Consider the following 13860-nt stretch of genomic DNA (forward strand, 5'->3'; position numbering starts at 1 on the left):
GCGTAAAAAAGTGCAGCCCACTGTGAATACATTGCAGTTGTCTACACTGCAGGTACACTACAGGTACAGTATGCTAAGTACGCCGGACAAGCAATGTTTTGACTGCTGTCGAGTGTCCTCTGTTTAATATAGACAGATCTCCTGTGGACGCACCAAGGCTCGCAATTACGGGGAAGTGCGCAGCACACAATACAAAAATATGCTCATTCATCAGGCTAGGAAAAAAAAAGGATAATCTCATAAGCAGATCAACACATTTTCACAACTCTGCAATCACTCCCAAATCGAGTGCAATTAGCAAAGACAAGCTTCGGCAAAATGCTGTCCTGACTAACTCCAAAATAGCTGAAGGCTATGGCAGACCTGGAAAAATTATCCAATAAGGTGTAATTATTGAACTCCATGTGCGAGGGCTGATGCGTTCACTGCTAAACATGCATTGCGAGCATTGACTTTCACCCGTCATCATAATAATGTAGCTGAACAAGCAATGGAGAAGTTGCTACAAGACATTAGGTGCCAAAAATACCTTAAAATATGCCGTATTTTACAGCGCATTACGTGTCCCTGAATATAACTCGCTCATCTAACTGCAAACCACAGAAAGAAAGACTAAATTGAAAAAGAAGTCAACAAGATCAAACATACTTTGCAGCACATTTAGCCTTCTGTCTTCATACCTAGTCTTCCAAAATGTAAGATCACTGCGTACAGTGAAATCTCGGTATAACGAATCTCAAGGGGCCGAGGCAATTCGTTTGCTATTTCGAAAGGTCATTACAGTGAAAGCCCAAAAGTTAACCATAAATACTTATTTTCTACTGCCCAAAAAGACTTACTTCTACAATACAAGGGTGGGTCCTTGAACTCGTTTTTCACGAGAAAGAACTAATGCACAAGTGAACATCAAAAAAAAAAAAGCACCTTCACTTCTAAAAAGTTTGTGGTTTTTTTTTAAGCGTGCAGCAGAAACTTTGCAGCACGAAGGCCTCTAGCTCATCCACAGTCCTGTGGTGCGATTCGGTTCTTTGGTCACAACAGCCTGCTTTTTGCCCTCCAGTTGCCGAAGAATATCCACTTTCTTGGTTAGTAAAAACTGCTACCACTTCTTCGCAAGCAGAGATGAACTCATCTGTAGTAGCACCGCAGCTAGAACGCCGACTTGCTTTGTGGACGCGCTTAGTAAACACCGAAAAGAGATGACCACGACTGACAAACAAAACCTCCTAGAGCACATGTAGAAGTGACAAAGAAAGAAAAACTCCGAGCGTCGTGGCTGTCATCACCTCTTCTGAAGAAAAAAAAAAGGGCTAAAAAAGAAAATTCCTTGCGTTTCGTTTTCTGCTCCCTCGCTGTCTCAGGTTTCCCATGCCCATGCTCCCTGCTCCGCAACTCCTACTCTGCCTTGCTGACCTTACCCTCCCTTGTTGCCCGTGCCCCTGGCCTCGGCACTTGTAAACCTGCAGCGTTGGCGTTAAAACAAAAAGAAAGAAAGGAAAGTCGTCCTTTCATTTTATTTTTTCCCTCCACACCGTCGCGGGTTTTTAGGAAAGCAAGGCGTCTGTTCGCTTTGTCGTCTGCTTGCGTACCGCTCCAGTGGTCGCAACGGATTTCGGAACATGAGTTCGTAGTACTGAGGCGTTGTTAATATAACTTGTAACTAAATTAGTTCTCGTTATTCTGAAAAGTTCAGTATTCAGAAGTATGCAGTAGTGAAATAATTTTACATTGAAACTATTAGAAGTCGGTGCAGGATTTATAAAAGTTCATTAATCTGAAAAGTTCGTTAATGTGGGGTTCCTTCTACCGAAATTTCACTGTATTCCTCTAACATTGACAACTTCGCAATACCACGAAGCGGTGTGTGTCGTGAAGCTAACTTGCAGACCGAAATTTGCGTATAACTTGCACCCACCCAGTTTATCTCTAACTAATCTGAATATTTTGTGCAGGTAATCAGTGATAAAATATGATACCTGCACTCAGAGTTCCTTTGAAACAAAAGCAGCATAAACTGGAGCGTAACCTGAATGAACATTCATACTTGAAGTCATATGCGACCTGTGACAATACACGCGCAATTAAACACACTTTCAGCTACAGTAAGGCTGCTATGTGGACACTGGCACTGAATAGCTGAAAGATGTTTAGGTAATGTGAATGCTGCAAAGGAGCTCCTTGAATTTTCTATCCCAGGCATGCAGTTAGCTATGTCGCACGATACATTTATGTGATGGGCAAAACACTAAAAAAACACCTTCGATTTCCTTTCCATAACTCCTCATTGTGACAGACATAACTTTTTCCAGATGTGAAAGCGGTGGCGAAAGTTCACTCTAGATAACATGCTGGAAATTCAAGATTCAAATTGACTATCGTGACCCCACAAAATAATGTCTTGGTGTGTTCATGCCTTCTAATGGCCATTCTCGTTGTGTGCAGGTTGGAGAATGTAAGCAATGCTCACTCGCTAGCTTTCAAATAATAAGTGGCTCATACCTCCTTCATACGTCACAAGATTAATAAACCAAGGTGTTCATACGCGTAGCCTCCAAAGTTTTCAAGAGGGGATAAGTTGAGATCCGTTCCCTAAAACTGGGGTTATAAATTAACGCTGGCATTCTGATGACTGCCACAACTAAAAGGCCAGACATGTAAGAGACCAGACATGTTGCCCAATAAATGTAGGGAAAGCGAAAGAGTGAAGAAAATAAAGGACACCTTGCGCTGCCTCATCAGAGAATCTGCAGCTGGCAATCAAAGAACTGGAAGACTTTGCTCCCATTTCATGAAACATTCAGCCTCATATGCAAGCAGGCATCGGCCCCGTTCGCTTCCACTTTCGATTCCTTCTCTGTGCCATATGCCATTTCTGCATCTAGGACCACCACTGAAAACTCAAGAGCTCCGAACCTTGGCAATCTTGTCTCAATCCTCTCATCTCTTTCGTCTAGCTTTGCCTCGTAGCCAACACAATGAGTGTTTATCCAACCGGCCTAAGGTTGTTGCCTCATTTTCAAACTATATTGAGTCGTCGATCTGGCTGTGCAGCTGCAGGCCTCTGGGATCGCTGACCGGACATGGGCGAGGCAGCCCCTCCTCCATGGGAGGCTGGCCGGAAGCGGCCCGTAGGATCTGGCACAAAGTACCTGTGCCAGATGTCCGAGTATGGAGAGCGGGCATTCCACGGCTTGAAGCGACCCGACCACTGCAACAGCTTGGCACTGGTCACGAATAGACGCGAGTACTGGCTCCCTGGTGTCACCCCTGCATTGCCAATACGGTAAAACCTTGTTATGTTAGCTCAGCTCTTACGCTTTTTAACGAAGTGAGATAATTTGTAGCTGCCATGTGATCCTGGAAAATGCTTGAATTGCTTGTCAGCGTGAGACTCTCACTGCTGCATACATATTTTACTGAAGATAATTTAATTTTTGTGGAGTGCTGTGAGTATGATGTGTACAGCTGCTTTGAAAAAAGATTAGCCCAAGTGAATCATTACGATCGAATGAAAATTTTGACCAGCAGTTGATATGCGAACTAAATGGTCAACTCTAGCTATTTTTGGAGGCCAATGGATCTCAACAAATTTTGCTGGGTACGCTCACTTGCATGTTTGCGCCATTCATGCTGAATTGCAGGCTTGAGAGTTTAGCACATTCATTTCAAATGAATTTTATTATTTCCCTCCAAACACTCTCCTCGTTAGCCAGAATTATAGGCAACCTTGTGTACGTGACAATGATTTTCGCAAAGTGGAAGTGAAGGAACTGATGCGCCACAGCAGCGTCTGCTTGTCTGCTATAGATTGTGTGGGGGTTGGCTGGCGCTTTCTTGGTTGAGCGCGTGATTTCCTTGTCGTTGTTGGTGGGACTGCCATGGGTGGCAAGTGGTGTTGCATTGGGGGCCACACATGGTTCACCCCATATTTATTATAACAGCATGAGAATTTTAGCTGATCGCCGCCGGCACAAGCTTGGATAGTCTAGACAAGTAGTGCCACCTGGCGGCATTATGCGCAACCATGCAGGTTCTGCCAAAGTACTACGTCATACGTAGAAGCACACTCGGTTGTGTTTCGGCTTTGGTATTGCAGTTTTCTGCGAATTAAAAATTAGTTTTGGCTTTGCTGAGCATTTAAGCTATCGGGCACGTGAGAAGAGTGTCTTAGGAACATAAAAGCGCCATTACCCTGACATGGTGAAAAATCACCGGAGTTGGCCTTTAAGGATGGGGACGCTTTCTGCTGAATATCTTCGATTTAATTCCTTAAGCGTTCATGACGACCTGAGTTCGTCATGTGCAGTTGTCACTTTTTGCTTGTGAGAACCTGCACTTGTGGTGGCTTCTTAGCATTGTTTCAAGAGACTTTTGACAAGCCCAACTCGGGCAGCATGGGTTTGGTGATTGGCACTTTTATGGCATGAGTCTGAACACTAAATGGTGAAATGAGCACCTTGCATTTCCTGTTTGTAATAAACAAGAATGGCATAGTGCAGTACTTTAAATGCTACCCCATACCTGGTAGACTCGTAGGGTTTGAATTGCACTATTCAGGAATAATGCATTTTGTGCACAAGAAGTAATACGCAACCCTCACTTTTTGAAGTTGCACAAAGTCTTTTCCAAATACACATCAAATGCCCTATATATGGGGATTAAGAGCCAGCAGCCTGAGTGAGAAAACCATGGCACAGTTTCATTCTGATCAGGTGACTTTTTTTTAAGAGAGAGCAAAGCAGCAAAATTTTACTGAGAGTCAACTGTAGATGACCCAAATTCAGGATGACATGAATATTTTGCGTGCTCTCTATCAATTTGTATCGATGTTTTACTGTATACTAGTATGTACTTGGTTCTTGAGGACATTCTCGTTCCAAGCATGTCCTAATTGTCTCACAAAGCAAAAACTAAGACCGGCAAGCATCCCAGTGTGAGTGATGCAGACGCAAAGCTTAGTTCTGAATTGGCTAGCAGTGTCACAGAATAACACTGTCGAACGAATTAGCATCATTCTCTGGCAGGTTTCCAAGAGAAGTATCGTGCACTCCGTACCTAGATTGCGAACGTGCCACTGGGGGTCCAGGAGGCTGGTTTTGTTGTGGAGTGCCAGCAGCAGGGGCCCCAGGGGTCCCTCCCGCTTGAAGATTTTCTCCCTGGATGAACGTCAAGAAAAAAGATCAAGAAGTGCTCCTAGATAAGTTGAAAAATTTAGACAGTGAGGAATGAAAATCGCTCCAGGTTAGAGAGAGGCACGACTGCCATAGGAACTTTACACCCTTACCCTTATGAACATTTATCAGCAGATACAGGATGATCTCCCTCCTCTCCTTTATCTGTGCCTTACAAATTAAATGTTTATTCAAACTTGTTGTTGGGCTAGTAGGTAACTTGTCAAATAATTGAGTGTAACTTAGGAATGCTTAGAAACACTCACACAATCATGCACGCTTTCACTAAAGAAATGCACAACACTTTTTGTAGCGTGAGTTTCTTGAGTGGAAACGAAAGTGAATGTGCGAGAGCTTTAGGGCACTGCTACGTTGCGCTAAACTACTTACAGCAATCGTTTAACGAACTTCTCCAGTATTCGGGCTTTGGTGAAACCTCATTGCAAGAGACACTCAGGAATTCGGGGGACACGCCTCTTGTAACAAAATGTTCCAAAACGCCGAAGCGTCTCAACTAAACCCCCTTATTATACGTCTGTATCAAAGTGTCTTAATTTTAAAACACACGCGCAGAGAATTGTTCAGGATGGCTTAGAAGTCGGTCACAGTGGTTGTTTTAGCAACTATGTGTTGCATTAGCATAATAACTTCTGTTCCATTCGAGCTATCCGCATAATTATTTTTTTTTGCCAGAAAGACAAATGCATGCAATATGCAATATGCCTAATTTTGAAGGCAAAATGCAGATAAAAACTTTTTAATTGGGTCACAGGTGTGACAAATGAAGGTGGCTTGTTTTTCTCTGAAGATTGATGGACTCTAACTCCTGTTGTAATCGGCCCAGCAAATTTACTTGTAGCATATTGCACTCTTAATTATCCTACATTGTTTCTACACTGTCGCCAATGTTTTGGTGCTTCCTGCTTAGATGCTAATTAGGCTGCAAACAATTAAAAGACCTAGGTTTTACATTGATTGTGGAGTATCTTAGAAACTACTTGACCAATCAAAAAAGTAATTACGTTCTTTAGAATCTGCCTATCTAAATACACAAACTGAAATTTTTGTTCGGATCTATACATAAATAAAAAAAGTTACCTATCAAGAGTAGCCTCTCCCCTTAAATGGGCTTAGCGATTGCAAGTGTCACTTCCGTTGTGTTAGCTGTCAATTTCAATCTTGAAAGCCATCATTCTTAATCAGGTACTTACACTGATGCACACATAATAGACAAGCTATTTTTACCACCTTGCGCTGCTCCGCACATAGGCGTAAACCAAGCATATAGCAGCAGCTTTAGGCCCATTGCGCAGTAAATAATGTTCTCACGCAAGTGAAGTGTTAGACAAACAGGAGCTTGTTGTACAGTCAAACACGGATACAGTTGAGCCAGCTTATAACGAACCTGAGCATGACACAGCATCCATTTGCTGTATCCCGAAGTTCATAGTAAATGAAACAACTTTTAAAAAGTTGCCATGAAGACACAAACTTTCTTTGCCCCAAAAAGTCCGTGATGCACGTGTTTTGAAGAGCAGAAGCCATAGGGGCGGTCTCGAGTTTATTCAAAACGGCAGGGTGCTCGTTCGTCAAGGCCCGTGGCATAAGCTGCGTGAGGCACTGGCTCCAAAGTTTCGACGTTCTCGCAATCCGATTCCTCCAAATCGCTCTCGCCACGTACTTCATTCACAATGCCCCAATCAGTTCATGGTTCCGCAGTGTCGGCACCATCATCGGCTGTAATTGAGCCATCGCAACAGATGTCCCACCTGCTCTCCCAGGTCGGAGTCGACAACGCGCTGCCACAAATCGCCGCCGCAGTTCGGCATCGGGCCCGACGTCGACGAAGTCGGCCTCGCGAAAACAGTTTGCCGTGCATGTAGCGGTCATCGCCGCCCACGAAATATTCACCATCTCCACAGCTGAATACCGAGACACCCGAAGCGGCAAGTTGGCTGCCAGGTGGACAATGGCGATGAGCAAGCGCTCCACAACGCGACACCTAACGAGCTGATTACGCTCAAGTCAAGCGGTCACACTTTCGACGTTTTGTTGAGCGGCAGGAAAAAGCGTGCTAGTCCTCCCGTCTGCCATCATGACAACACACGCACACCAAAAGCGAACAAGCAGCGCACACTCGACACACATGCCAGAACGCGTCCAACAGCTCTGGGTCCGTTTCCAGTCAGAAAACGAAACTAATTCGAGCCAGCGTGGCAGGCGACGCGGAGCGGTGGAGACGGGCGAAGGAGTTGTGATCAAGAGAGGAGAGCAGACTTGCGAGATAAGGGCAAGGAGTTGCGATAAAGAGAGGAGAGGATGCGGCGGGAAGGCGACCTTGAAAACCAAAGCATACGGGAAGGAGGCTGGTTGGGTAGCTTGCTTGAAAAGTCCGGGAAACTCGCACGTAAAAAAAAACTTGGAAAGAGTGTCTGCGCGCGCAGAAGTCAAAGCATGGCCGCCTGGATCGGTGCGTGCGGCGGTGTTCACAGAATAGGCGGCCGTGGTCAAAAATCGTTTTGTTGCACCGACGGGTTTGCGTGGCCTCGCGAACTTCGATATTTCGCAATTCGTTCCGCTCAAGTTAACAGCCGTTTTCGCGCTTCCGCACACGCGTGGAAGGTATGCTGAGCCGAGTGCAAAGTGAGCGAGAACAAGTCCTAAACACAAAACAAATCGCAAATTAGAATAGTCGGTGGGTAGCGTACGCGCATGCACTAGACACAGACTATCGGATACAGTCGGTGGCCAACGATGTTGGCAAATGGTCTGGTCACTCCAGGCCGGCGACGCCAATGACAGTACCAGCAATTAAAAACAGGTTAGATGGCCGACCGTTCTTTGAAAGATCGGTGGCAGTGTTAAAACACGGGCCTCGTCTGGCAATGCGGGGTGCTCAGAGTAGCGGGGGGACAAAGGACAGAGGTGTGCGTAACAAAAAGCGGTTGAACAAAAAAAGCGGTGAAAGGAAACAACTTTCCTTCCTCCATGGGTTAGGGAGAGCGGCAACTAGATGATCGTGGAGGCAGGGTCGGCGTTTAACAATAAGAATGTATGGGCACCTCGCCGAGGCCTGATCGGTGGTCAAAATTGGTTTCCCGGAAAGTTGGCAGACCGCTGACTCCGTTCGCTGTAACCGATCAGCGGCGCTTGGGGACGTTCGCTGTAAGTGCGATTTTGTGCCATGGAACCAATATATATTTTCACGGTCACGCTGATATTGTTTGTTTTAAGTGAAAGTTCGTTTTAAGTGAGGCCGTTATACGTGGGCTCGACTGTATATCGAACTGGAAGGGGATCCCGAATTAGTTCGATATATAAAAAATTATATATGAGGGTACAATAAGGGTACAATCAAAGTCCACGCAACTCCATGAAGTGCATGATGATGAGTGGGCGAAGCTGGGCCTAAAGCTGGGGCCTAAAGTCACCCACTAGTATAAAGGGCTTGTGCTTGTAGGTGTTTCATATTATCCCAGCACAATTAAGATTGATATTACACTCACACCTTGTTATAATGAAGTTGAAGGGGAGCCACAACTATTTCGTTATATCCATTATTTCGTTGTATTGATTATAACAGTTTGTGGCAATGTATGCTCAGATGGGCGCACACCTATAAGCATGCAAAGAAAGAAACTGCCTCGCGGGCCGATCTACCGTGACGCGACTACGCGTGCTACGGAAAATAAACTAGGTTGAATCGCATTAATTCGAACTTTCGGGTAATTCAAACTCACGCTGAAGTCCCGTCAAAGTTATGTGTATTCCAATGAGTGAAAACGCCCTGTAATTCGAATGCGCAAGCACTTGCGTCAGTTAATTCGAACATACCGTGCTCCGAAAATGCTCTCAGCACATTGCCCAATCCCGCGGCAGCACCTCTCAATGCTGCGCGCGAAGAAGGAAAAGAAGAAAAGAAGAGTTGGCGGACTCGCTCGCTGGATTCTGTGCCGACAGGTTGTGCCCTACGCTGTCTCCTGACGCCGACAAGAGCTCTCGGCGAGTGGTGCTTCGTCCTCGGACTGCGACTAGGTCCATCTTTCCTACTTCCTCTTTACTTCTGTCGCTCGCTGTCCCTGTGCCTCGCTCTCTCCTTCCTTTCTCTCTATCTCTTCACTTTTTAATCCTATCCCTTTAATCCCTCCTTACCCCCTTCTTTTTGAGCTACTGTTGATGTTTTGCACCTGATGCAGGCAGTTACGGGGCTCTTTTCTCTTCTTTTCCCATTAAAAATCACATAAGGAAACAAAAGACTGTGGCGGATTGTTTGCTCTTTCTCAAATGCCTATCTGCGAGGCGCCTATGCGACACCCCCAGGGGTGTCCGTGTGTGCCACCCTAAGTCCACGCTTCTCTCTTTTCAGTCTCTGCACTTATATAGAGACCCTTCTACTTTCAAAACCGCGGGCATAAAAGAGAGAAAAAAAAAGAGAGCTGTCGCAGAGAGTCCCCCTTTCTTGGTGCAGAGGGTAGCAGCCATGGCAGAGACGCAGTCGTTGCCGTCATGAGAAAAAAATCGCTTTGCACCGCAGCGCCGTTTCGCGGTCTTCTGACCCGCTGAGCGCTTCCTCAATCCTCTCCGCTGGCTGTGTGAGGAACACGGCTCTCTCTCGGCCGCGTGGGGCGTGGCTGTAAGGTCAGCGCGGGAGTTTTGAAAGAGCCGCGCCGAACGAGCGTCAAACTTCGCAGAAAACGATATACTTTACACACTACGATCAGTTTTTTATAGACTATTTGATAGACTAATTTAGTTCATTAGATCCGTGTACCAGTCAACTTTACTTCGTTACAACAAGGTTTGCAATGCACAGTTCTCAATAGAGCTCCCAAGGGGAATTTCATTTACTTTGTTATATCCATTATTTCGTTATATCCCATTACATTATAACAAGATTTGAGTGTAAAGCATTGTTAAACCTTTTTTGTGTGTGTGCCACATATGTTACCCTAGCGTTGCTCGAAATAATGTAAGTTGAGTGGCATTATGTGACTTAAAGAGTCAACAACAAAGCTGGATCCTGAGGTCCATAATGTCTACGCTGAGGTCACTAACTTGTATACAGTATATTTTTTTAAAACGAATCTGCTCACAAGAGACATTCGAATACTACATACTAATTGGCGGCAATTATGTCAACGTCCCTATTCGTTCCATTGATTGAGCTTCACTTACTACGGGTTCCAGTACAACATACATTCGAATATAATTGACTAGCATGTGAGGGTGGTCAGGACACACTTACGGCAGACTTTTTTACTACAGCCACCGCTCGTCATACTTTCGGAACGGGAAGAGTGCCGCGAATATCGACAAACTAATTTGTGAACGAAGGTCGCCGATCTCCACTCTGTAATTACTTATGCCAAGCTATGGCGACTAAATATCAGCGTGCTTGGTTTGGCTTGCTGCGGCGCTGACACACGAAATTGCAGGTCGCTCCCACCCGTCTTGTGTGTTCAGTGCGTGGCGAGCTTGACCGGGGTCCACTACTCATGCGCGAGATGCCTGTTTGTAGTTTTAAGGAGCCAGCAACCAATGTGATTCATAGCCATTGATAGTGTGAATAACGACCGTGGTTTTGTCCAAAGCCGTTGCAACAGCGACAACCACACGCATTGTAGAAGACAGTGCATGCGCTGGTTGCACACGTACTTCCGAAGCTTCGCGCATGCTGCTCTCTGCATTCGTTCCATGATTTTGGTACTAAAGTTCATACCACCCGCCAGGACTAGAAAACGTGTTTGGAGCATCCGAATTTTGGCCCCATGGACACAGTGGAATCTGGCTGGGAAATTTCAGGAATTCGTATCTGCTGTACTTTTGCATCTCTAGGATTTTAATGCACGCTTAGATGAACGCCTCCTAAATTCGTTTATAATAAGATGCGCTGGGTTCGCAAAAAGCATGGAGTGGATTGAACTGCATTTTCGTCAATGCGGCCAGATCACAGTCAGACATTTTGATTTCCAGGAGATTTTCACGATAACCATACAAATGGAAGAAGCAGCCGAAATCCGGAAGACTTGGTAGATATGAGTGTGTGGCCTACTTTCAGCGCAATCACAACAGCATGCCCGAGCACGTGGCGGCATCCCGCGACACGACACTCACAACTGTCCTGTGTGATTTTCCTTGCGGCTAGCTAACGAAGTGGTGAGTGCAATGGCCGAGCAAAGTACCAGCGGTATCCAGGTGTAGCATGCAGCCCCACCACTCACCTGAGATTCGCTCTGATCCAGTTCTCGGCCATCTCAGTGACGTTCTGTCGGACCCAGTCGGCTATGCGCACCACAAACACGCCCAAGTTGAGTGCGCACTCGTTGGACTCCAGGCCCAAGTCACGTAGTGATGGCCGACTCAGGTCCAGAAGCTGGTGGTAACGACTCTACCATAAGAAAACAAAAAAGAACTTGGATATCTGTAACAGCCTCAAACTTGTGAGCAAAACAACTGAAAACAGAGCAGTAACAACGTAATGACTGATATTAAAATGACACCATAGTGCCAAAAACTACAACTGTGCAAATATCAATATTTTGAGGATGAAGTGGATTCGAATATTGAAGCATGAGTGCAAATCGAATTGAATATTCTTTTAATATTTCAAAGCAAAACTGCAGGAAAAAAAAGTTTGCAAGGATTCCTAAGCATATTCTTATGAGATAGCAACATGAAAGTGTTTCTTTTGGCTAGCTTAATGAAGCGCTGGCAGGGCAGTGTTTCATAGTTGTCTTATCAATAATGAAGCGATGCAGACGCTGAATAGTATTTATGTTCCTGATTGGGTGTGACCAAATTGTTGCAGACACTTTACATGTGAAAGGTAAAGATGCTATTTCTCCGCCTCTCCTCCTCTTTCAACTTCAAGGTGTCTACCATTTTAATATTTCTAAATTCCCCGACTTTTTCAGGTTTTCCACGATGATTAAAAGCAAAGTCCATGACTGCCATGTCTGCTTGGAAAACTCTGGGCACTAAAAACAAACTTTCGAGTGGGAAAAAAAAAAATTATGGGCTCCACATAAAAGAGAAAAACATATTTACCCGACGCACTCTGAATGTTCCGTGTGTGTGTGGTAAATGTGAAAAAATATGTATATAAAATATGTATATGTGAAAAAAATATGTATCTGGCCAAAATAAAACCCCTGAACCAGTCAGTCAGCAAGCTAGCTGTTTGATGTTCGGAAGAACCACGAAGCAAACACACCAGTTAAAAGTAACCACAGATGAAAGTTTGAACAAGCCTGCAATAGCCCGACATTGCAGTCAAAGCCGCTAGGAAACGTGTCAGTGGTGCTATCCCACGACATCCACGCAAAATGAATACACGGGAGCCTGGCTGGTTTTGCCACTGTAGTATAATCTAGTTTACTATACTGGCTGTAGCCCATGCCATTTAGGATGTGGATTGAATTGAATAGGGATGGTCGATTAAAATCTTTAATCAATTATTCGTTAACTATTAATCGATTTAGCCTTTAATTGATTAATCACTTTTGATGGAGTAGCTTAATTGATTAATCGATTAATCAACATTTTTTGTGGGTGCTTTAAAACCCTTATCTCTTTGTTTGAGAGGAATCATTCGTGTTTTATATGGACCCAAATCTTTTTATCAGACACGCTGACGATCGAAAATTCCGACTTTCGAAAGTGTCGACAACGGGTCCCTTGTGTCCAGTGTGCGAAAATTCCCACTTTCGCACGTTGGACACAAGGAGCCCGTCCTCGTTGGTTGATGTCGCAGATTCCAGCACCTGTGGCCATCATCCTTGCACTATTCGGCAGCAGGCCGTATTTTCTCAAAGCCTACCTACTCGAGCTCATCGAAACCGGAGGCGCATTCGGGGACGACAATGGTTGGAAAGTCGCAGCTGAAACATGCAGTGTGGAGGAGGGTGAGAGAATCCCGAGAAAGGTAAAAGAAAGATGAGGAGAAAGGGGAATTAAAGAAGACGCTTGCTCTCGTAAGCACGGCATCTTTTTTTGGTTTGTCCGTTAGATAATGTGGAAGCCTTACATAATACTGTAATTGTGGTCCTTAAGGTCACCTATGCAGAGATTACACTGAAACATACTGGCCTCAAACCGACCATTGGTACAGGCAACTGGGGGAAATAGAGTTACACGAGTTTCTGTGTCCCGGCTAGCATAAACAGCAGCTGCGCCAGTATACTCCGCAGGTTTTGTCTGGTCGTTGCCTTAACACGGTGCCACTTGCACCTTTTCAATCATGCGTACAGCCTGAACTGTGAGTGCTATCTAGTGTATTTCTACCTCGATGGGGTGGAGCCGCCACCTGCCGGGGCTTGAAGCGTTGGGGAGTGCTCGGAGTTGGACGCCGTTCCAGGCATACGCGACGGAGATCAGGGCAAGTTGATATCTTTCTGTATGAGGTATGGCCGCCGCCAGCTCCGGGCTTGTTCTGCTAGCGCAGAAATATGCGTTGTAGTGAATGCAGTGAAAGAAAAGCGACGTGCATGGCATCTGTGTTTCAGGATAGTGCGCCTCGCAGTCATGCGCTGCGGCCAATGGCCGAGGTTGGGGGTGGGAGTGTGGGGTGCCGTAGTCGATTAATCGAATAGGTTTAATCAATTATTTCAATAATTGAAAGGCAAAAATGCATTACAATTATTTGATTAATTGCAAACCTTTATTTGATTAATCGTAATACATTTTACCA

At 45.2% G+C, this 13860-nt stretch overlaps 1 protein-coding gene across 1 annotated transcript in view; it reads right to left on the bottom strand.

The window, feature by feature from the left end:
- Nucleotides 1-2795: 2795 nt before the first annotated feature.
- LOC119167550 (glycosyltransferase 8 domain-containing protein 1) overlaps nt 2796-13860 on the bottom strand; it is a 50627-nt gene continuing 39562 nt past the window's right edge. Inside the window, exons 6-8 of the mRNA XM_037419057.2 lie at nt 11393-11559; nt 5056-5156; nt 2796-3267 (exon numbers count right to left, since the gene is read on the bottom strand). Coding sequence (XP_037274954.2) covers nt 3017-3267; nt 5056-5156; nt 11393-11559 — 519 coding nt within the window. The 3' untranslated portion in view covers nt 2796-3016. The remainder of the gene's footprint in view (nt 3268-5055; nt 5157-11392; nt 11560-13860) is intronic.

The sequence above is a fragment of the Rhipicephalus microplus genome, chromosome 3, assembly GCF_043290135.1.
Source record: "Rhipicephalus microplus isolate Deutch F79 chromosome 3, USDA_Rmic, whole genome shotgun sequence".
Taxonomy (NCBI): domain Eukaryota; kingdom Metazoa; phylum Arthropoda; class Arachnida; order Ixodida; family Ixodidae; genus Rhipicephalus; species Rhipicephalus microplus.